General features: G+C 39.4%; 1 protein-coding gene across 1 annotated transcript in view; it reads right to left on the bottom strand.

Moving 5' to 3' along the window:
• grid2 (glutamate receptor, ionotropic, delta 2) overlaps nucleotides 1-24,515 on the bottom strand; it is a 394,704-nt gene that overhangs the window by 167,736 nt on the left and 202,453 nt on the right. The window contains exon 3 of the mRNA XM_026343567.1: nucleotides 6,125-6,412. Within this exon, the coding sequence (XP_026199352.1) occupies nucleotides 6,125-6,412 (288 nt within the window). The remainder of the gene's footprint in view (nucleotides 1-6,124; nucleotides 6,413-24,515) is intronic.

Genomic DNA, 24,515 nt, shown 5'->3' with positions numbered 1-24,515 from the left:
TTGCTGATATATCTGATATTTTAGCAAAGTGTTCAGCTGAATTTTGCTTACGCTTGCAGGTTCTTTAATGACCCAAAGTTGTTGCCTTCAAAAACTGCAATTGAAGTGAATAGCTCGTGATTGAAAGAAAAAATATATATTTTAGAAGTGCAAAGTCAGTATTTTGTCAGAGTTGCAGTCTAAACAGCTACTGTATCCCCATCTTTAGTTTGTTAAATGACAAGAACAGTACGTTTAAAATTCAGTTCATCCACCCACTGAAATTACTTTGATGACTGAAAATACTATATATGACTTAACAACAACAGAGAACAAAAATGTATTTTTGTGCAACTGCCTCTCTCTGCTCTTCTGCTACTAGACCTGCATCTTTATATCTGTGTCCTTTCCTCTGGCTATCCTTATCTCTGCCCCTGGCATTTCAGTTTTGTATGGCTCAAAGGCAGTGGTTCCTAATATGTTTCCTGAGCTTTAAAATGGAATGTGAGGCTGTTTCTTTAAGCCAGGGCCCAGAGAATGAATTTCACAGTTGTGGCTGAATATGTCCAAGAACCTATCCCTGAGGATCTGGACCTAAACTTGGGAAGTTTACCTGTATACAAGATGAAATGCTTTGGGGCCTAAAGCTTCAGCAGTGTTCCAGACTGCCTGGTGCTCTGGAAATCATCTATTCCTTTAGATCTACATCCATATCTCTGTCCACCACTCTTTATTTTCCTCCTTCTCTTCCTCTCCTTCACTCTTTTCTACCTCAAAGCTCCAGGCTTCACATTCCTTCAGTCCCCACAGAGAGCTTAAACAGCACTTGGTAAAAAAAAAAAAAAAAGGGGGAGGGGGCTTGGAACCTTTTAGGTGTGCTTCACCTTCCCTGTCTCCCAAAATCTCCACTGACTCTTAATCCCACTACATTCAACACACACTCTTTTCTGTCATTCACATTCCTTGGGAGTCTAAATTTCCCTTCACTGCCCTCAGCTTCTTCTTCTTCTTCTTCTTCTTTTCGTGTTGTGACAAATATTGATCTTGACCTTCCTATGCCCTAAGTCGCTTTGACACTGTCAAAACTGCTATTTGATGATATCAGCACTCAGTTGGACTAAAGGATTTTAGATGAAAGCACATTTTTCTTCCAAAACCCACTTTAATAGCAGCACAGTAGCTACTGCCAGAGACAACCCCATTCTAGTTGTCCTAATATCCACATCTTCAACATATGAAAATCCACCCATATATATGTTTACATGTACTATTTCTCTCTTAAAATTAAATTTTCTATTAAATTCTATATTTTTATTTTTAATAATGATTATAAAATCTGATGTTTCGTGTCATTTTTCAGCCTAAACCTAACCAAGTTGTTGCAGGGTCCTGCTAATCCAGATCTATGTTCCTATTTGACAGTCAATGGTAAATGGCGTAACACTTTAAGCAGCTTCCCTCTCTCTTTCGAAGTCTACTTTTTATTGCTAAAGATATTTCATTTCCTGTGTCCTCCATGGATGTAAACCACTACTCTGGGGTCACACTCCTTTGTAAAAGGTTTTACACCCTTTTAAGTTGTTTCTGTGTTTATCTGCTGCCTGACTAGCTTTTACTCTGCCCTACCAAATCTGCTATGCCTTTAGATCTCTGTCCCTATCCTTCGTCTGCTTTACTGTTTGTTTTCCCTTATATATTCTCAATCTCTTTCATCTCTTTTTCTCTCTTGCTCTCTGAACGATTTTACTCTGGAGAAGACAAACTAAGACATGACCTCCTTGTATAAAGCTTGTAGAAGTTGGCTCATGAGTATACCAGTTTGCCTCAATACCCATGAATCTGCCTTTATCACCAACTTTCCCTTGTCTCTCTTGGCATAGCTTTTATGTATTTTTCACCCCCTCTTTCACCTCTCACCAGTCTTCCCACCTGCAGCATCTCCGGGCTTCATTCGCTTCAAGAAAAGAGATGTATCAATTGATGCATTCACCTCGCATCATACCTTGTTGTCTTACCTCTGACTCTATAAACAACTCAACGTTCATTTTCTTTATGCTCTCCTCTTTCATTTTCATCCTCCCTTTCACAAATTTAGCTTTTGCAATCAAGACACTGTATAGGTCAAATATGGCAGTTTGCCACTCCCAGGTGAAGTCCAAACAAACATCGTTCCCTTTTCTACCACCACAAGTTCTCACCGCCATTATCTGAAATGTACACTGCCAAGACTACTGCTACTGATTAAGCAGCAAAGGTGCTTAGGTGGTTAATGCAGTAATTAAATGGTTCCAGATAAACGAGGAACATATTTTCTGTGTTTTAGATTTTGCCAGTTTAATAAAAATACATATTCAGGACCACACTCTACTTCTGTGGAGCTCCTCCAGCAGGTTTGCCTCTATACATCTGTATTACATGTACATGTCCTGGCACCCTATGCTACCCATATCTTGACCTTGTATTATTTTCTACATATTTACATGCTGCTTAAATGGGAAGCGACCAGACATTCATTCACTGTAGTGTCTAGACTGAGTGAGTGACTCATCTCAAACCTTTTGACAACCAAATGTGACATCTCTATTTGCCAAAATGGATCATGTGACAACATATGAAATGTCTTTAAAAGGTTTAATGAAAATGGTCAAAATTTGCATTTGTGTTTCTATTATTTGTATTCACATGACGCCTTATGTCAATCAGATGAAATAAATGTATACTAAGTTAAAGTTTAAGATCGAACTTCCAATTTGTTTTCTCTCCTCCTTTTTTATTAATCTTTTCTCTGCTTAATGAATTTCTCACTCCATCTGCCCTGTAAAATATATTTCATTGTCTATCTTTAGAAATGTGCAGATTCAATTAAGTAAGGTGATATTCTTCAGGGTAACATCAGTAGACAAAATCTGAAATACAAATCTTGTCTTTGTATGAATCCATAATATCAGAAAAAACAAACAAACAAACAAAAACAATAAAAACAGGAGTTTTCATTTCATTTTTCTCATTTGACCCTCACTAATGAGCACATTTTAAGAGGGAGAAACTTTAGTTTTAAAACTATTAACATGCTTCATTAGACAGCATAGTGCAAGACGACAGAAACATGTTTAATGACCGTGGATGTGAGTTATAACTTGAACTCCAACCCACAACACTATTAGCACATGACACATACTCAGGACACTGCAGAATTTATGAACTGCATTATGACAAACTGAGTGGTACTGTATAAATGGATACTCTCTTAGGATGGGCACCAGCTTGCACTTTTGATTTCTGTATTTATTTTTTATAAACGTCTCCTAAATTATTTATAACTATGGACTCTATAAAAAAAGGCAACTCAATGTGCAGGTAATGAACAACAGACAGCATTATGTCCCTCTGATCACCATAGCCATTGTATGACAATGAGGCTTCTCTCATTGTACGGTGAACAGCTTTTGCACCCTTGAATCAAGCTAATCTATACATAGACACATAATAGTCATAATAGTAGAAGTGTAAAATTCTCATCTCGAATAATGTTTAAGGTTTTCTGATCATTTCACCTTCATTAAACAAAGTGTGTGCGCTCAGAATGTCTGCACTTTTATTGTTTTGCCACAATAAACAACCGGCAGCCTAACAAGCAGTGCACTTTTAAAATTTTTTCTTTTTTTTTTCTGTACGGCTATAACCTTTTACGATTGTACCTCAGCCCCTCTTGTCATTGGCTGAAAGCAAAACAAAACAAATGGTTTTAATGTCAGCAGTGTTATTATCACTAAGTGGTACTCCCCTCATTTGCTCATCAAGGCTGAAGTTCTGACTGGATGATGGACAAGGTCACTCAAGAGGCAACAGCAAATTGTCACTGACATTTTCAATACACAGTAGTTCATCAAGTTTACCGTGTAAATACAAGGCACATGAGGAAAGACTAAAAAGAAGTAATGACAGAGTAGGAGTCAGAAAAAGACAGGAGAGAGAGACAGATAAACTATGAAACACTGATAATGGAGAGAAAACATGTGTTCTCAGTGTCTGGAACACACCAGTAGAGCTGAAAATAGAGACTGGAACAGTTGCACCGTAGCTTCATTTGAGAGGACACACTTGACTGTCTGTTCTCTAAAGAAGTTTCCTTGTAGAGAGATGAAGCCTTTTGGGAGAATTGCTATCATCTTAAAAGGCCATCTCTGTCTCTGTCTCTACTTCGGTTTCTTGCTCTTTCTCTTCTTGCAATCCTTCCTCTCCTTTCTCTCCTTGAACATGGGGTGAAACCATTAGGGAACAATGGTGATATCTTTAAAGAGGCTTCTGTGGCTGAGAGAATGGCACTGCCAAAACCCAGAGGACCCATGGGCTGAATCAGCGGTCACAGAGGGGATAGAGGGATTTAAACGGGGATACGAGTGTCTGTGTTTGTGTGCATGCACGCGCATGCGTGTGTTTGAGTTGTAGGGTGTGGATATTATGTGTGAAGGGAACTATAGATGTAGAGACAAATTTCAAATTTTTGATTTAATCCGTTTGATTGAAGGTTGTCAAGCTAAGGAATAAAATCGTGTTCATACTTTCAGCCTTGATTGGGGTTAGGCTAAGGTTAGAGTGAAAGCCTTTACCCAGCAGGAATGAATATATTTGTTGCTAATTTGCATGCAGCTTAAAAGAAGTTGACCTCAAGTTGTGGAAAGGGGGCTTTCACAGTAATGCAGAACCTTGGTGCAGAAGAAAAAAATTAGCAGAACTGCATCAATTCCTGCAGATTTCCATGCAGTGAAAAAGGCCTCGACCAACCCAATCCTGCACATAACTATTCAAATGAACTTGTAATCGAGCGCATGCACTAATCCTACTATGTATTCATGCACAAACTGGATGAAAAGTTCTCTTTTTCAAATGTTGCTCAGAACAGAATTAATCACGGTATTTACTGCACTGACGTCTGAGGTGTGGGATTAGTGTTTCCACAAGAGCCATTATTCAACAATGAACCAGTATTCAATATAAACAGCTTGGTGGTGCTCACTTGTTAGAACATACTTTGATATGACATATTCAATATACTGATAAAATGCTCTAATGCCTTGGAAGATTGAGTTTGATCCTGCAGAATGCATTGTAAAATAATTCCACTGCAGAAATCACATTGCAGATCGATGCATACAACACACTAATTGTGTTAATTAACTGCAGTGAGTGAAACTGAGCTTCATGGTGGCTATAAAGAATAAATCAACACTGAAAACCTAATACAGAAAGCTATTATAATTCTGTAGGTATGCTATACTTCGGTGTACATGCCATTATGTGATGTCACAGATGGCGTCTTCCATATGCTGGGGGAGCAGTGCAACATAGGTGTTTTCCTCAATATTACTATGAGTTAAATAACCTTTACACATAAAAGCACCACAACAAAGAACATAGAGCAGGGCCACCAGGGAAAATAAGTACAAGTACAAACCAGAGCAATACAGGCTCTTATCAGTATTATTGCGTAAACTGATAGGACGTACTTCATGTGAGATTTGATTAAGTTTGAGACCTCACCTACGAAAAGAGGGACAGCTGAGTAAGGTATGATGGCATTATCTTCTAGCACAGCAATAAGAAAAGTTGGGGGTCAGAAAGATACCTGCATGCACAAAAAAACAGCAAAATACCATTTTATGTAAAGAGATGCTAAGAGACTGAAGAAACTTTATGAAGGGGACATAGTATATTTTAAGTCTAATGTTAAAGTTAATGGCCTGAGAAAGAGAGAGGTGAAGACATGGAGAGGGAGAGAAGAAGGGTAAAATGAGACAGCATATATATATATATGCTAAAGGGGAGATGTTTTTACTTGGATAACAACATTTCAGAAGAACATATTCTGTGAATCTGCATACACATACACATGAAAAATGGATGGGATTTTAAAAAGTTACGTATCGGATCCAGACGTAAACAACTGGAAATAAAAGTTGAAATTTTGATTGTTTGTCTCATGTTGGTCTTTTGATCCAAATGTTGTCAGTCTACAGCAAAAATAACTGGCCTCACTTATCCAATACTCTTGGAGGGGAATGTCGCTCAGTCAGTTTCTCTGATGCCCAAACCAAAATTCACACAAACACCATTTCCATTGGAGCTCAGATGAACGTTGCCTTACCAAAATCTGAATCATAGAAGACGATGAACTTCTGCCAGCTGTACTCAGACACCACTTGCATGATGACCTCATTGAGATAGACAGGTGGGCGGACCATTAGGGTGTAGTCATCTGTTCCAGCGGCGCGACTGGTGGGCGGACAGGCAGAGCGGGGTGTTCCCGCTGGGGAGCGCTGAATAAAGAGGTGGGGGATGTGCATGGCATCGGCCAGAGTCTGAAGGCTGCCCGCCGACATGCAGCCAATCGAACTGACCAGAGCCAGGATACCGCGGTTCATCAGCTCACATGCTGGACAGAGAAGAGGAGGAAAACAGAGTAGGGAGTGTGTTATTTTTCAAATTATACAAATAAAAATGATTCTACTTCTCATTTTGCGCCAAGAATCACAGTTACAACTGTGAGTAAAATCCAAGTCACATTTTTCCTCCTCATAATTATTTGTGCACCAAAGCAATTAATTTATTTTCTACAGGTCATCACACCGCAGCACTCACTAAAAGATAAAGGTACATTTTGTTAGCTGTTTTCTTTTTCCACATTGTGTTACACAGTTATTTAAAGAACCCCAACTCATACACACTCATACATATACAACCTGCTCTGTGGTACCAGAGGGAAACTAAGATGAACAAACCTGGATTCAGATGTATGCAGATAAAGATATTTGGCGGCAGAGCAGAACACACTGTGTGCTACTGTACGTATAAAAATCCACTATAACAAAATATACACGAGTATTATCAATGAATGGTGGCATGGTGAAGATAAAACTCAAGAGGAATGTATGTGCCATCTTTTTAGAGAACTAGAGCATGAGTCAGAATAACACAATACACAATATATCTTGACAGACAAACACGAGACGTTTATGATTTGATTGTGACTGAACATGGTACAGATCATTCCTTGTCTTCCTTTTCCATCTAATGTTACTGAAAACCAGTCGGAGCAGAGTGAGTGATGCTTTCACTTGTTTCCATTCACCCTGTAACCTCTATTTCCAATAGTCCGTATTGACAAAAGAAATAGCTGACAGCAAGCACAATTTTAGCTAGTCAGTCAAAGTTAAGTCAAGCTTTAATCCCGGATTGTAACATGGTCATGTCAATGTCCACATTATTGATTGACCTCCAGGCTACTTCATGAGCAGTAACACAATACTGTATAAAGCAGTCTAGTATAGCAGATGATCAAAGTATGCTTCTACAAAAAGTGCATCCAATCCATGTTGGAAAATATCAAGTTTTTCCAGAGACACTATCCACAAGCAGCATCTTAAATATTCCTCAACTCTGAGACACTATCGCTGCTTATTTCACCTCCTTTTCCTCCCTTCCACTTTTCATACTTCCTAGGCCTCTAGTGCTGTCAAAAACACCTCTACCTCCTACCCTCTCAACCCACTCCCCTGTTATCTCCCTTCTTGTCCAAAACAGCCCCTCTGAGTGCTTACCTTTCAGTCCCAATCATTTCAGAGCTGCAGTCTTGCAGTGATTTTCATTTTAGTTGCCTTGCAGCACCACAGAATGTTGTTCTCTGTCCTCGGTTTGGCGTCATCTGCCTTCCCCTTCCACCTCCTTTCAGTAGCATCCCCACTTCAGCACCTTTCCCATTCCACCCACCAATCTTTTTCACCATCTTTAATCACCAGTCGTTTCCTCCCTGATCCCTTGTTTACCCTCATGGCAACATAAACATCCATCTACCCCCTTTCATTCCCTCACCACATCAATTTTTTTATTCATTGCCTCTTTATTTTCTTTTTGCGCACTACTTGCCTCCAACAGTCAACTCTTTCCACACTTTTATCCACACGACCACCAATATTTTGCCAATACATCCTTCTTCCCTTTTTTATCCCCTCATCCATCCTGATCCTCACTTCATCCCTCATTTTTGCTTCGATGCTGCTCCTCACTGCACCCTTCACTGTGTGCTAATCACTTGACTCAGGTGTTTATTTCTCGTATAGCCGACTAAAACCCTGTCACTGGGTAAAAGAAAAAGGGGTGAAAAAAGTTTAAAGACAGTAAGGCGAATACAAGCACCCACAGACAACCACACAAATGGTGCAATGGCATTGTATAATGGCAAGAAGGCATTATCTAAAACACACACATACACAGTCAGCCTTTATAATGCCACACAAACTAATCTGTTGACACTGCAAATAAAGCTAGAGAAGGAAAGTTTCTAAGAAAAATGAGGAGACAGATTAATGGTGCTAAGAAACACATAATAAAACACTGTTTCTATGTTTGCATGTGTGTGTAAAGACAACATTAGAGCTACACTTACAGCTCACAGTAAGCACATAATATGATTATGCACCCAGTGTCAGTTTTGCATAGAAATAACCTATGGAGTAAGTAGTAGGTGGTTTCTGAGGATACATTCTCAAATAGTGAGGAAATAGTGTGTTAATAATGACACACATAAAGTATTAGTGATTTAATTTGAGTAGTATGCGTCATCCTAGACTAATTTCAAGAGAAACTATAATTGTATTGAACAGTCAAACAGCAGAGTAAAGAAAAAAAGGGTTTAGTAACGTTCTGCAGCCTGTGCCCTCATAGAAGTCACAGTCTATAAGGCAAACTGTTTATGTCACTCTTGTATACAGAAGTTCAATGGTATAAATCTGATTTGACGGCTTTAGATACATAGCTATTGTGTATAAACACAAATCCTCTTTTGTAATTAACTGGCAATAGACCATTGGGGATGGTTTTGACTTTTAAGTGATTACTAAAGGGTCGTTTCAGGCAACCATTTCCTCATGCATTGATGTAGCTGAGTAATGAGTAGAAGCCAAAGCAGCTTCAATCTCGCTGTTCATTCTGCAAGTCCACATTTTGAGGAATTAATTAAAGTGTAACAATATATGATTAAACTTCACTAAGTCGTAGCTTACTGCTTAGTCATGGCTATTATTCTTAAAGTCAATAAGCTCGGGATTCATTTTCTACTTACTATCACCTTAGTGTTTGAGCATACTATATGTGTGCCTGTGGGTGTGTGTGTGAGGGTGTACCTGTTGATTTGGTTAAGCATAAATTAAGCATACATGTTTGTTTGTTTTTTTTTTCTGTGTGTGTGCATTTTTCTGTATGTAAATGTTCTTTAATATGTATATTTAAACGCAATAAGCCATCCATGTAGTATATAGCTAGACTATCCAGATTCACCAAGCCTATTAGTGGTCATGCCAAATAACGCTTTAGGGCCTTGCTTTAGTCTAGCTATGCATTAGCTTAGCATCATCAAGGCTTTGGCTAATGGAACGCTTTTCTAATCCTCTACTTATTAGGGCACTTTGGAGAATTAGTGCCCTCATCCCCTCTACATCACACAGTCTTTGGTCTGCAGGGGACTTCTAAGCACTAGGCTCATTAATACTCTTTGCTAATGACTTAAAGAGCCTGTTGCGTTAACCCAGCCCAATTTTATATCAGTGTGAAGTAGGCGACCGATGAAGGGGAGTACAGTGTTGTACAGTGGGCTGCAGTGATCACTGTGTGTAATCACTCTAAAATGTTTGGCAGTACCTCACAAAACTGCAACATGCTTATGTTATAAAAGCTTTATGAGAAATAATCCTGTCTAAGTATAAGTTGAATGTTAAGCTCATTCAACAGACAGACGATGTTATTTCCCTCCACTTTATGAAGTCCAGTTCTGAACAGTGACATCCATGTTGATGTCGATCGAGCACAAAAACTGATTTTTTAAGTATAGAGTGAAAACAGGTTAATATTGCCAGAATACTTAACTTACCATCCCAACCCATAACCACCCACTAAAGCAAACACACACACACACACACACCACCACCATCATCATCATCACCAACCTACACACATACAACCCTGTGTAAATGAACACACTACACTGACGCATGATAAATCATTGTTGGATCAATCTCACTGAAGCAGCTAAGACCTCTAAAGCAGTAATACAGTGATGATAAGGAGCAGATTTAGGTACGGGCAACATGGGCAGCAGCCCAAGGCGGCATGTTGCCAGGGAGCAGCGATGCATTTGCAGATCACACCATTGATAGCATGCCATTGTGACAGTGTGGTAATTAACCTTGTTGGAGTGGGCACCCTAATTCTAGTTTGTTATAGTTAGATTGTTATAAAGGACTAGTGTCACACTGCCAGCCACAGGGATTACTGTGGAACACATTCATCGTGCCAGTTCATCAACTGTGCTTATTTATTAATTTGCTGTATTTTGCTGGGGTGTCCTCATATTTGTATCTATCTCTACACCAGACTTAGTTTTTCAAAATAAAATGCTTGGTTGTTCTCGTGAGATTGTAAAAGGAGCTCAATCAATTCCTTCTAAAGATTTTTCATACATTTAAAGAATATCAAACTGCTAACTCACACACGTATTGAGATTGTGTGACATTTTTGATGAATGTTCGGCATGTCAGTGTGTATTGTCCTGTACACGCGTTGCCTTTAAGTCAACATCTCATTGAGCCCCGTCTCCAGCTTGTCGATCTGTCAGAATAAACGAACTGGAACTACTTCACTTGCACCCAGGTGTGACAGACTCTTCTCTATCTGTGCCTCTCCAAGCAGCTCTCCTCCCACCATGCCACATAGACAGCATACACATTTTATCACACTCATACATGGTCCTCCAGTTTCTGTGGCCCAGTGAGTAACGATGGAAATGAAAGGAAAGAGAGAAGGTACGCTAGGAAGCAAGAAAACCAATAAAGTGGCCTGCATACCTGTAACTGTACAACGTTTCTAGAGTAAGTTGGATATTTTAAGTTTGGTATCATACTGCTGCCACCCTGACAGAAAAAAATGGCTCAGTGTTCTGTTATATGAGAAACCTGCTGAACAAGATCCATTTTAGAGCAGTTTAAAATGAGTTGTTGAACAAACACATCTGTTTCTAAAGCAGCAGCGTTTAGATGCTTTTAAAATCAACATTAACAATTAATGATTAACAATAAAGCAGAACCCTGATTATATTACTAGGGTATCTGTTATCCAAAGCTATCTTAAGCCGTTTTCCCCACTGAACCCCACAAATGATCTGAGGTTACTCTTTCACTCATGCAGCACACAGCAACAGGAGAAGGATATTGTAATATATATGTCCCACATGCATTCTCATGTGGGACAAGAGGCCATTTCTTCTCAGCAAAGGCTGAAAGCACAGTTTTGTGCTTACAGCAAATTGAAGTTCTGCTTTATGTGCGCTATACAGTACCTCACAACCTAAGCAGCACAGTGAGTGCATGGTAAATATCTCCTTGATTTTGTGGTGGTGTGTGAGAAGATAGACTGATAGGGAATGGCCACTCATGGACAGTATTACATATACAGAGTATATATACAGAAAATAACCACACACCTCTACACACATCAGACTCACCATTTCGAACCAGTATTCTTTGTTATACCAGAGACTTCACACCAACGCCAAAGACAAAAACTGCTGCTGATCATACAGTATGCAACATATTTTGTAAATATTCTGTACTAAAGACCGTAAATACGGTCAGTGCATAAAACACGTCCTGGATGCAACATGAGCATGTAATTGTTAGAATGAGAATGACATATTTTGATGATCCCCTTGAAGAAATTATGAATGATGGCACTTCTACAGGGTTTCAATGTCTTGCCCAAGCATAACTCGACATGTGTCCAGGAGGAACTGGGAATTGAACCGCTGACCCCTCGGGTTCATGGATGACTGCTCTACCAAATAATCGGCTGCCGCCCAAAGTGTTTGGTTTGACCAGAAATTCACTGACAGAGGCGGCCAGTGTCCACAGCAATGCCATAGCCAAGAGTGGATCTTCATGTCTAGTGGTGTGTGTTTGTGTGTGTGTGTGTGTGTGTGAATGACCTACTTGTGTCTGTGTATTGTTCCACAGATCCAAGCTGCTGCCATTGTGTCATACATGGTTAAGCACTGAGTGGCAGAGAGAGATGCTTACTCACACCGCTGGCAGGCTGAAACTATGATCTGCTCCATGCTTCTGTGTGTGTCTGCTTGCGCGCTGCCACCAAAATACACTCCTTGCGGGAATTAGCACTTGAATTAATGTGGTCAGGGATGTAGAAGGACAAAAGATAACATGCCCTTTTCGACTGTGTTTCCCTAGAAATTTATCACTGTAAGTTCTTTGACTGCTGGCATGAAAATACCAGACCAACGATTTCTTGCAAACACAATCTGTTCTCATTCCTGCCTCCAGTACACCCACCCCCACGCCCTACCCTGTTCCCATTAACATTTAATAGACCCCCTTTGGTCGCTTCATCTTGTCACATTTAGCATCATCCATTCCTAGCTATCTCTCTAGTCTTTGAGCCCTGGAGATGTATACATCTTCTTTTTCATCCAGTCGTTTTTTGTCTTCTGCTTAACTATATTTGCGCCTCCTCTCCTCATTTTCTTTTCAACTGCAGCTCAATTCACTATCCTTTAACACTATATTTAGCCCGTTACTGCACACACCATTATCGCACTCACCAGATGAATGCCCCTTATCCCTTGTGCTAGTCGCCATCACTATCGCTTCCTGTCTCCCTGCTCTTCTCTTCTTCTTTGAAACATTTACCCCACCACTGTTCCTACTTGTCTGTCTCTCGTTCTTTTTTCTTAAATGACTCGTTCTTTTACCCCCACTCATTTTTCTACTTCTTCTTCTTCGTCTGTGTCCCCTCTGTCCATCACATCTTTCCACCATTCAACTTGAGTCAACAATAATTTCCTGCGTTTTAAGCTCCCAGTGTTGTTGAACACGACAGTTAAATGCATTTTCTCCACCCGTTGCTCTCCTTCCTCTTGTCTCTGTTCCGCCCCTCGCTCATTTCTCCTTCCTTCACCTTTTGCCACTCATCTAGACGCAAACTGATTCCCTCATACTCCATTATCTGACACTGGTGCACGTGTAATACATCATTCAGTGCTAGTTCATTTTTCTCCTTAACTCCATCTGTCCATTCATCCATCAAGCCAACCGTTTGTTAAACCCAATTAAACAGTATCATATGCACTTCTCCGTCTCGTACCCCTTTCACTCTACCCTTTCTATTGACTACCCATCCATACTCTCTTTCTCTTTATCATTTGCTTAAACATCTTCTCCACAATCACCCACAACAAATGACTATATGATTATGTGAGGTTACCTACTTTCTCCCACTGTTGATATGACACAATAAAAATTGAAAGCATGGCACTGCACAGTTTCCAACAGCAGGTTCAAAAAGAGCTCAGATGTATGTATTTTTGTTAATCAGTGTTTGTGATCATGTTTTTCTTAGGTGTCTCTTTACATGCCATTTGAAGACATGCTGTGTTCACATCCTTTCGCTTTTCCATCTGTTCTTCAGATTAAGGTACAGTGAGGGAAAATGCATATCTACACAAAAACAGACTTCACTTGCCCCAGAATCTATTCTAAGTATATAACAGCGAGTGAGAGAGACAGCAGGCTCGTTCAAAATTCAGTGAAGTTTGATAATGAAAGTGTTCTAAGATGAGTGGACACACAAACATGAATTTATTTGCCCTGCAACAAACGCAGCAAAGGCGAGAACGCCTGCTCTGCTAAAAAGTTAAATCAGACAAAACCTCTGTACCGAAATGTGCAACTGGTGCATCAGACAAACCGACCGACAATAACACAAAAGTTTCCCACAGACTGTGTTGGTTATGCTGTGATATTTATAAACCTACAACTATTTGGTCTTTACAAGCTTAAGTGATTAATTATTAAATGAATCAAATCAAATTTTGTTGTAAAACAATAACTGCCTTTCCGAAATCAAATACACACTTTAATTTACACAAAATTAGGTAAGAAGTTACTTCTAATTATTTTAGTTATGTATTCCTTTAAGATCATGACTTTCATCCTTTATATTATCACAAAGATATGCACTGCACACAGGGTCGCATTCGTCACTAAAAGGAAGAATATGCAGTTTTGCAGTGGACATAAAGAAAGGAGTCTGGACAGAGCACTGAAAACTTTTATCAAGAGTTTTCCTTTAACAACTTTAAAATATGTCTGCATAACGTGGGGAAAACATTTTGTTGGAAGCACTGAAAAAGTTTTAAAGGGTAATAGTTTAGACCTTGACAGAGGAGCACATACAGTGACTCGACTACCTCTGGTCTAGTAATTTGTTCCCTATTATTGGCCTTTTCAAACCTAGGCAGAAGTACTTTTAGACTTTGGGTGCATTTTTTTTACATATTTGTCTTTAATACCACATCTGGTGTGATTTGTTTTTAAGATGTGCACAAGATATAAGATAAAAAGTGAAGCTTTTGAACACATACAGTATGACTAGGAGATCACCTCTATGGCCTTCATGTAATTGTATATATTTTTCGCCCCACTGCTGTCAGCCCGTCTTTGCCATCTTCTTTTCTCCAGATACCGATAATGTATAGACACACACAACGGTTTTAGGTCATGTATTTTCTCTCAGCTGTGCACTTGCCATTCACCTTGACACACTAAATAATCAGAGGCTCATGTTAGCAGCTGCTATGAAATGGGTAAAGACTTTTTTTTATGGGTCACAGGTTTGTATCATACACAAAGAATCAAAGCAAATGATAAGATTTGGTGTGAAATGCCAACATCTCTCATAGTGCATAACAGTGTGACAGTTCCTCTTTCATTGCTTGTTTCCTTTGGTTATTTCTCCCTCCATCCTTTGTCCTCTGGGAAAATCCACAGCTCTTCTGTTTACAGCCCTGGGGACTTTACTGCTGTTACTTCCTTAGGACTGAGCTATGCCCTTTCTCTCTCTCCTCTGTCACTTTTCTACTGCATTTCTATTGTATTTTCATTTTTCTTTCGAGCGTTCTAACAAATTCAAATGTGAACAATTGGAAGGCATTTTCAAAAAGACAGGCACACAGATCCTATACAAACGAGAGACTGTTGCCTACCCCCAGTCTTACTCTCTCGCTTCTTTTTCATATTCTCTTTGTCAGCTAGGGTAATGACCCATTTGTCAATGCTTTAATCATATTTAGAAAATGGATTGGTTGTTGTTCACTGCTAATGGCTCAGTGTGTCTCTGTTTTCATTGCCTGAGTACACGGCAGATGCCATATTTTCCCACTTGGTGTCTCAGTACTCAATGGCACACAGGTGTTTGTGTGTGTGTGCATGTGAGGTACGGAGGGTATATCTGTTTTTAATTTGTTTATATGTCCTGTTTTTATGTGTTTGTTTAGCACCTATGCGTAGTTGTTATTGTCATAAAGTAAGATATTGACTATCAGGTGTTATCAGCTTCTACAACTCCCATTAAGGTTCTCCAAAATGAAACTGGAAAATAAAACTCTTGTCCATGATCAGGTTTTGACCACATGATGCTAATATAACACATTAGGGCCACATAGTTAAGGTAAAACATCCGTGTTAACAACATTTACCAATATAGTGCCCACTGCCGTGATTCATTTGTTGTGTCTGAGACAGTAAATGATGACTGGATAGAGAGGTGGGAAGAGTTTTTATTTAATCAACTGCAGTAAATATTTCTGGTAAAATAAAGAAACGGTAAAGGTCTGAAATAGATGTGGCAGATGCATACAAATGCAAATCAGCAGGTGGGAGAAGGTGAAGGTAAAGGCATTAAAAGAGCTAGATGAATTACGTGGATACTGTGGGGAACTCCATGGTGACACAGGTTTCTATCATAGTTACATCGATAAAGAAGATAGCACCTTCTCCCTCTCTGACAGAGGTCTGAACAGAGTGTGAAATAATAGAAAACACTTGACATGCATGGAATAAAAAGGTTAGAGTAATTACCCAAATTAATTAATCGAATAATTTAAGCAGAAAATACACTGAGAAAGCAGATGAAGAGATCACAGTTTAATTCCTCTTAATGGGAATGAACATGCTGTATGTTTCATGGCTATATCTAAACCTGAGCGACCAGCTAATTGATGTTTTGCTTGCCTCACACAGCATTTTAATTGCTTAAGGCAGAACCCACCTTCAAGTCTCTCATAATTACTAGGACACACACAAATCTGAAATAATTTTGATCTGAGCTCAGGTATTTCAACCCTCTGCACGTTACCACAGCAGCTGCTCACGTTTTTACATACTATATATGTATATTTAACATGTAAAAGTGATCAGTTGGGTTACGACACACACTCACTCACACACAAACATTCACAGACAGTGTTAACGTATTCATCCAGCTGTCCGTGACTGCTTGTATCAACTTCCAAATCCTGGTGCTGGCACACTCGACTGTGAAGGAATCTGTAGCTCCTTGCCTCCAGGCAACAATCCAGCACAACATGCCAGCCAGTGTCTTGTGTTGTGCTGCCACAGACCTCTTTGCTCTCCTTTCTCTGTGGTGGGCCGGTCAGCTCTCTCCATAATATCAACTGTTCTTGCTCAAGACTCATTCCTCATCCTGTAAACGTCCTGCATTTTCCACTGTAGCTACAGTCTCAAGCCAACACAGACACACTAATAAAAACTAATTTTGCATCATCAGCTTTTTAAATGTAATTTAGACAGTAAGGCATTAAAACAATTCCCTAATTGGCTATTTATATAAAAGAAACCCAAACATAATCTTTTTACTATTGAGTTTATAGTATTCACTGCTAAAGCAAAGAATTATCTCAATAACAGTAAGTTAGCATCATGCTATGATGTTATCCCCTGGTTTTGAGTGGGTTTTGTGGTGTGGGTGGTTGACAATAAAACTCACTCTCACTAAGCTGTGAAGTGGCACTGCACTTTTTTTTCACATGGAAAACGAGCTGCAAGTCCTGTAGAGTAGTGGAAACGTTAAACAAGGCCTTGAGGGCATGCTTGGGGAGAAGTTTAGGGGGTATGGTAGTCTACAATCTGCAACAAACTAATTCAACTTTTAAGAACTGTGTGCTTCACAACTTTGAATAATCCACCATGCATTTCCAGTGATATCATGACTGAGAAACATTTGCACCTTGAGGACATTTTGCACCTTTGTGTAAGTATGGTAGTGTGCTCATGTGCACATGTGTGGGAGAGAGCACAGGGGGGCCGTGGTACTTGGCCTTGTAGATACCAATTACTGTCCAAATGAACAACTGAACAGAAGTGTGTGGGTAGCAAGCTTAGAGTAAGTGAAAGTGACATCATTACCACCCAGCAAGCATAGTTAGTTAATGTGATGGAAGTAAAGATGATGTTTTCACCACAACTGCTTAGAAAAGCTGGTTGAATAAAACCCTTTTAATGATTGTCATCAATTAAATCAGCAGTTGCACCAGTTAAACCAGCTCCGTCTCCAGCAAAATTGATTGTGTTTAAGAATATAACAATAATCATTCCTGATGATCTGTGTGGAGCATATGGTGATGTAATTACCTACCCACACTCCACGTACTGTGTACTCTACGTATACCTGTACTGTATGCACTGTGTGCGCGCTCTGTAGCACTTTAAAATGGGAGTACATCACTAAAGTTGGAAAGCAGGTGACATTCCACAAACTGAGACAAATCTTGCCTAACCTAGCCTAGACATTTTAATAATATATAGAAACCCCCTCTGTAACACTAGGACCACCACATCATTCATCATTAATAGAGGAGTGAAAGAACAACCCCAGGTTTCTTTTCAGACCCGTTGCCACAGCTCACCTTGCCTCAGAGTCACAGCTCTGCACAGCCCCATATCACCTTAACTCTTAGCAGCAATGTCTTCATGAGTTTCCCTACGAATAATATTATGAGAAACATTAATCAGATTCTTTGTGTAACTGGTTTGGATAGATTCTCACATACAATATCCCTAGATTCATTTACAAGACTGCAGCTTTACCTAAACTGTCTCTTCACCATAGAGGTTGCTGAATAATTTCAACAATTAGTTTGTTTAAACCATCACCATGTTCAGCAGGAGTTTATTCACCTGAGGAATATTGCTAAAATTAGGATCCTCGAATCCACGTACCCCTACTCCTAGACTGTACTGTAATTCACGACTAACAGGATGTCCCAAAGATGCTTTTTAAAGTCATCCTAATACAAAAGGCTGCTGGGTTGTGGTCCAAATCAGAGAGAGAGGTCATATTTCCCTGACATTATCAGTTCCCAATAAAATAAAAAGGACAAAATATTAAGTTATTCTTCCTACAAATTAATCAATTATAATCAATCACAATCACTTGTTGGACAATGATATCATAGTACCATAGCATAGGGCCCAATTCACTAAAGTCTGTCTTTGTGTGCTTGAAATGTACAAACTTGATATCACCTGCAAAAAATGGCACAATCTGATCTGAGCAAAATTGCGTGTGCTGTGAATTTTGCACCATTGAATTCATAAATATGAATCCAAATATATGTGCACAAAATACAGGGAAGGAGAAGGAAAGGACAAAATGCAAATACATAAACAGTGCAAAAGAAATAATATTTAGAAGAAGGTGCAATCTGCTTCAGCAAAGATGGCTGCTATTGTTTCAATGAGGAGGAGGTATAGAAAATATGAGAATAAAGTGTTGAGAATGCATCTTTACTGCTAGTGTTAACATATTTGGAGTGACTTAAGAAAAAATAATAGAAATGTCTGTCCAGCAATCCACGTTTGGAGTTGTTTGGTGAGCTATGTGCTGATTTGGAGCCAGTCCCAAGAGGCAACCATGCAATACCTGCCAAAACTGCTCTGCATCTGTCACGCAAGGCATGCGTCTCTGCATTTCCTTGTGTCAGGGTCATTGCAGCATACCATAGCTGTATCTGCTGTAGTCTCTCAAAGTAGGTGTTGGTGAGTATTTCAACTAAATGATGCCAAACGTAGCCTGGAGTGACTGGTTTCCTGTGAGTTTATAGGAGTGACTGACTATTCACTAAGCACATGGACAGTACATTATGTGTGCAGAAATCATCAGCATCATCACATTAATCACAGTCTTTAGCTATCAAGCTCCTCTCCAGTGGAACCAGCTCCCAGCTCAGGTTCTAGAGGCAGACACCCTCTCTACTTAAAACTTTCCTTTTTGATAAAGCTTATCTGGCTGGGGGACCTCCCTTTGTGCGTCTTTCTCTCAGTCCTCCATATCTCTGTTCTATATTTCCAGTGTGCAGTTACTGGCCCTAATAACCTGCCCAGTGTTTTGTCTGCAAGCTTGTGCTTGCTCTTCCTTTCTGTTTCTACTTTCTACTCACCCCAAAGGGTCAGGGCAGATGACCACCCACCCTGAGTCCATTTCTGCTGGGGGTTTAGTCCATTAAAGAGAGTTTTTCCTCCCCACTGTTGCCTAGTGCTTGCTCAAAGGGGTTCTTTTGGGTTTCTAAATCATGCTGTAAGGTCTTGAGTGTACCATGTATATGCCTTGAGATGACTTTGTTGTGATTTGGGGCTATAGAGAGAAACTCAATTGAAATATATGGATATCAAATCCTCCAGAATAGGTGTCTATGAGAGATCAGACAGAGAGACAAGGGCCATGTGGTGAAAAGGTTATTTGGGGTTATAACACTACTCAACCTGTCTGTGATGAAAAGAGAGAGGGAAAATGAGAGGTCTTTGAAGTGCTAGTGCCTTGCTAAAGGCTACGTTCACCTTTTATTTTACAGAAGAGCCAGATGGAGGGACAGAGGAGAGGGAATGGAAAGAAAACTGACAGAAACGTGTGTGTGTGAGAGAGAGGGAAAAGAGGGTGATAAATGCAGTCTGACATATATAAGGTTATGGCAGAAAGGGAGATACACACAAATCGAGATACAAAGAGACAGAGAAAGAGGGAAAGGAGAACAGAGACAGTGAAAGAGACAGCTGGAAGATTAAAGCACAGCAGCATCAGAGTAATGCCAGATAGAGAATAGAGAAAAAGAGTTTTTCTGATGCATTCCAGTTTTGTTTGGACACATTTGCTAGACTGTCGATATGACACGCGTGTCAAGAACACATATTGAAATGAGCTGAATCTGCTCCATTTTGGCACACAGACAGTACTGCAAATCCCCCCCCCCCCAGCCTCTGCACACAAATCATTAGCAGAAATAGACCACAGTTATGGATGTTTTGTTCAAGAGGCAGAGTACAGATCTGCTTCCATGTGATTGCAGGTGTATACGAGTGCTTCGAGAAAAAAAAAAAAAAGCGAACCAGACAGGAGAGGCAGCGGCTGTTCACAGGCTTTTTATCAGTGCACCACAATGATTTGCTAAAATGCAGCTGAACGGGACATACAGTAATACAGTAGTACAAACTATAGACACACATAGACTGGCACACATGACACACACTGTACACACACCCAGTGCCCCAGAAAACTTAATTCAGAAAACATGCCATCACAATCTCTCTATTTCTTTATCTCTCTCTCTCTCTCTCTCTCTCCCCTGACAACATGCTTGACAACTTTTATGTTTCTGTAACAAGAATAAATGGGCTCAGAGAGCGTTTATGCTTTGTGAATGTGCCACTGCGTGCTTTTTCCCCGATCTTTCATTATGTGGGTGTGATTGTGCGTTTCCCTATTCATATACCATATACGCTGCGTGCGTGACTCTGCCGCGCCATACGACAGATGGCAGACCTAGAGAGAAGAGAGGAGCTGGGGACGGACGTGTTTCAAGTTGAAAAGCAACAGCAGAATCTTCTCAGAGTACTCAGCAAAGCCCCTCTGCTGTCACGCTGTTGATCCATTATTGAAAAAGCAAGTGTTTATAGCCAATCATGCAGCATGGAAACATGAACAAGCAGATATGCTTTATGATTTCGACTTCTTGACTAGTTTCATTTCATAAATATCTATTTTCATGAAATTAGCTTTGGCTTTAATGATTGCAATGTAAATCTGTGACAATCGCTGTTCTAACTCTTGCTTGCATACAGTCTGTCAAAGGCCTTCAGCCTGGACTGTTTTCTTCCCACACTTTATGATCTATTACTGTCTGTCTGCTGGAAGCGTACAGAATAACAAATTATTCAAGAGCACATGTCATTCACTCTTACAGTCAATCCTGACCCTGACTGTCAAATGAGTTGTACAAGTGTGTGTTGCTAATATCTGTGTTTGTGCGTGTCTCAGTATCGGTATAACCTGATCATGTCAGTATATATTGCATAAAATACAAATATTGCTGTGATATAATGGTTATTTTTGTAGAAGATGTATTCAATCAAACATGTTCTACAGCTAAATCATTGTTATTGAGAACATACTGTTAATTCTTTGATCACACTATGACTAAGAAGACAATGCATGTGGGAGGTATCTGGTTCTAAAGCCTGCACGTTTATTATTATTTATTAGCGTTTATTAAATGTACATGTCTCTAATGGCTTAGAAATAAAATGATTAACCACTAAGTGAGTGTTTTTGTAAAGGAGAGAAACAGAGTTTGCCAGAAACATTCCCTTTTCATTTCAGTATTAAACATCCTGGCTGAATATTGTTTGCTTTATATGGACAAGTAAACAAGTTGGGGGGCATTGAGCGTCCATCTACTGCATGTACAGTACAGTCTGATGAAAATGCAGAGCTGAAAGCCTATAGGAATTCAATAAATATTTTTTCTTGGGAGCATTTATCCAGAGCATGTTCTCTGTTTCTAAGCCTGTTTTGCCTTTAGCTTTTCTACCTGAGAATGTCTGGAACATGCGTACTACTATGAGACACTGTGACTGATAACTTTAATTAAGTGCATTTCAACAAAACCCAAGGATTTGAACCAATTACCTGTAGCTGTGGTACCCAAACAACCAGTGACACTCGCAGCTTGATAATGACAGCTACACAGTTATGACAAAAATGTAGTGTGAACACGTCATATCCAATAACACGCTCGTGCGTGTTATCAGATATGACGTGACGATGGCATTGAATAGTATCATAAAGGGTCTCTTAAGGTATTGCTATCTACAGACACTCCATAAAACACTTTGACTTGTCAGCTTGATATGAAACACTGTCTCCCACAGCTTTAGTGTTATCATAAACATATCAGTTAAAACCAGATAATAAAATTCTCTTAATGTGGAATAAAAACACTTTGGAAATATGTTTTTAAAAATCACAAAGAAAAGCTGTTCACAGCACTTTAACTGGTGGGAAACTCTTTCAGTAGCACTCAGTAACTTGAGTTACACCACTATTGTCACAGTTTTGCTGTTTCATCTGACCAATATGGCTCTTCAGATACCAGTAAATGGGAACAACAATAGCAGCTGCAATCTGCTTCAATAGAAATGTAAGTGTTGTGCTGCTAAATCGCAGTCAGCACAATTGCGAGCACACATGGGTGCTCATACAGCCCCAAAGACACACGGGCCAATTAGAGACAGACATTGTAATTGCATTTCATAAGGAAAGCAAAGACTCATTAAAATGAAATGGAAAAAAAGAATCCTACAATCTCCATACAGTGTATTGACAGTGAATAACAAATGTCTTTTTTGGTGCTTCTTGTTTTATAAATTAATTTGAATTTGATCTGTTTACAAAAACACTGATTGCTTAAATGAGCGGCACATTGTTGAGTGGTTGTTTGTGTGACCCCCTGATGAAAACTAATTGACTCTGAGGCTAAAACTTTGATTGGAAATGTTGTCTAACTGGAACATCCCTCTGGCAAAACTGAATCGGGAGTTAAGTTAGAGTCTTGTCTGAGTTAACTTTTTTTACTGTCTGCACTGTAAAACCTTTTAGTTTCCAAAAGCCGTTGAGACTAATGGCTGTCAGTAAGCTAAAAAGAAAGATAGAAAAGTATAATGTCATTTTACGTTATTATGAGTGTGCTACAAAGAAATTGACAAGTAAAACAAGCCATGACCAAGAGCTTATATTTATTTATTTATTTATTTTTTATTATTAAATCACATTCAAAATAATGTTAAATGTTGAAAATGTTCTACAGGCATAAACTGTGTTTTCAAAAATGGGCACACTCATATAATGTGTTTTTAATCTTAATCAAAACAGCTAAGTAAGTATTGTAGAATCTTAAGTAGAAGCTGAGACATTTATTTATTTGTATTATTCATATTTTATTATATGGGGACAGCACGGTGGTCTAGTGGTGGGTTTCTATGTGGATTTTGGTTGTTCTCTGCGTTACTGCAGGGGTTTTCTTCAGGTCCTCTGGCTTCCTCCTACACCCACGTGCAGTAGGTTAGGGTCAGATGATTATTGACTGGAAATTTCCTATTAATGTGGATATGAGAGTGACTGTTTGTCTCTATGTGTCAGCCCTGTAATAGACTGACCTGTCCAGAGTGTGCCCTGCCTCTCCAGTGACAGCTGGGATTGGCTCCAGCCCCCCAGTGACCCTTAACAGGTAAAGCAGTTTGAATAATGGATGGATGGATGGAGAGTGCAGCATGATTGTATTGTTATTATATCCATATATCCATACTCTTAATGCTCAGAAGGTGCAAAATCGACTGAATTGGCCATGTAATGCTATTACAGTACAGGTACCAGTGGTTTCTCAGTGACTGAGAGACCGCTCATCGAGTCCATTGGTCACAAGCATGGTGGATGTGCCACAGTAGAAGTTATTCTGCATATGCAAACACACATACTTCCTATTTGTGTGAGTATGTCCTTAGTGAGCACAGGAAACTGGCTTTGAGAGAAGTGTGTGAAAGAGTAACAATGGAGGATTGTAGGTGGGGAAGTTAAAATACAAAACAACAGCACTGTGACATTGTACCAATTGTTGGGCATAATTACCAGCTTTTTAAATGATCGCCACCTCTCTCCTTCACCTGTCTGTTCACTCTGTATGATGAAAGGGCATCCACTGCTTTATTATATTAGTGTTTTTATCAATCATGGACTTGGAAAAGTGAAAAATCTTAAAAAAAAGACATTTTTGAACATCTATGTGTTTTTTTTCACGTCTGTTGCTCTCACGTTATTAATCTGAACACGGTGATCATAAGCACGGGGAAACACATCTGGGGGATTAAGCATTTCAAATGAACAGCGCTCGAAGGAACAAAAACAGAAACAATTCTAGTAATAATGTACAAATTAGAGTATTAAAATATGCATGACTCTTCTTACAGGTTATTAGAGGAGACGGAATTACAAATAATAAAGACTCATGCAAGAACGGATTACAAAGAGAATAATTCAGCCAGCTGTTTCAGAATGAAAAAAGGAGGATTTGGGGAAAGTCTAGCTGAGCTTCTCTTTGTCTGTTGTTGCCTCAACTAAAATGGCCTATTAATCCTGCTGATGGAAATCTACCCTCTCACATATATGCACATGATTTTTTTAACAAATCTGTATGTCTGTGTACTTCTTGTGTTTATCTACCATGTTTATTACCATGCTTAATTTGCCACTCACAGACAAACAAACAGACTGTAGAAAAAGTCAATACAATG

Source organism: Anabas testudineus, chromosome 9, assembly GCF_900324465.2.
Source record: "Anabas testudineus chromosome 9, fAnaTes1.2, whole genome shotgun sequence".
In the NCBI taxonomy this organism is placed as follows: domain Eukaryota; kingdom Metazoa; phylum Chordata; class Actinopteri; order Anabantiformes; family Anabantidae; genus Anabas; species Anabas testudineus.
This window is presented reverse-complemented; position numbering and strand designations above follow the sequence as displayed.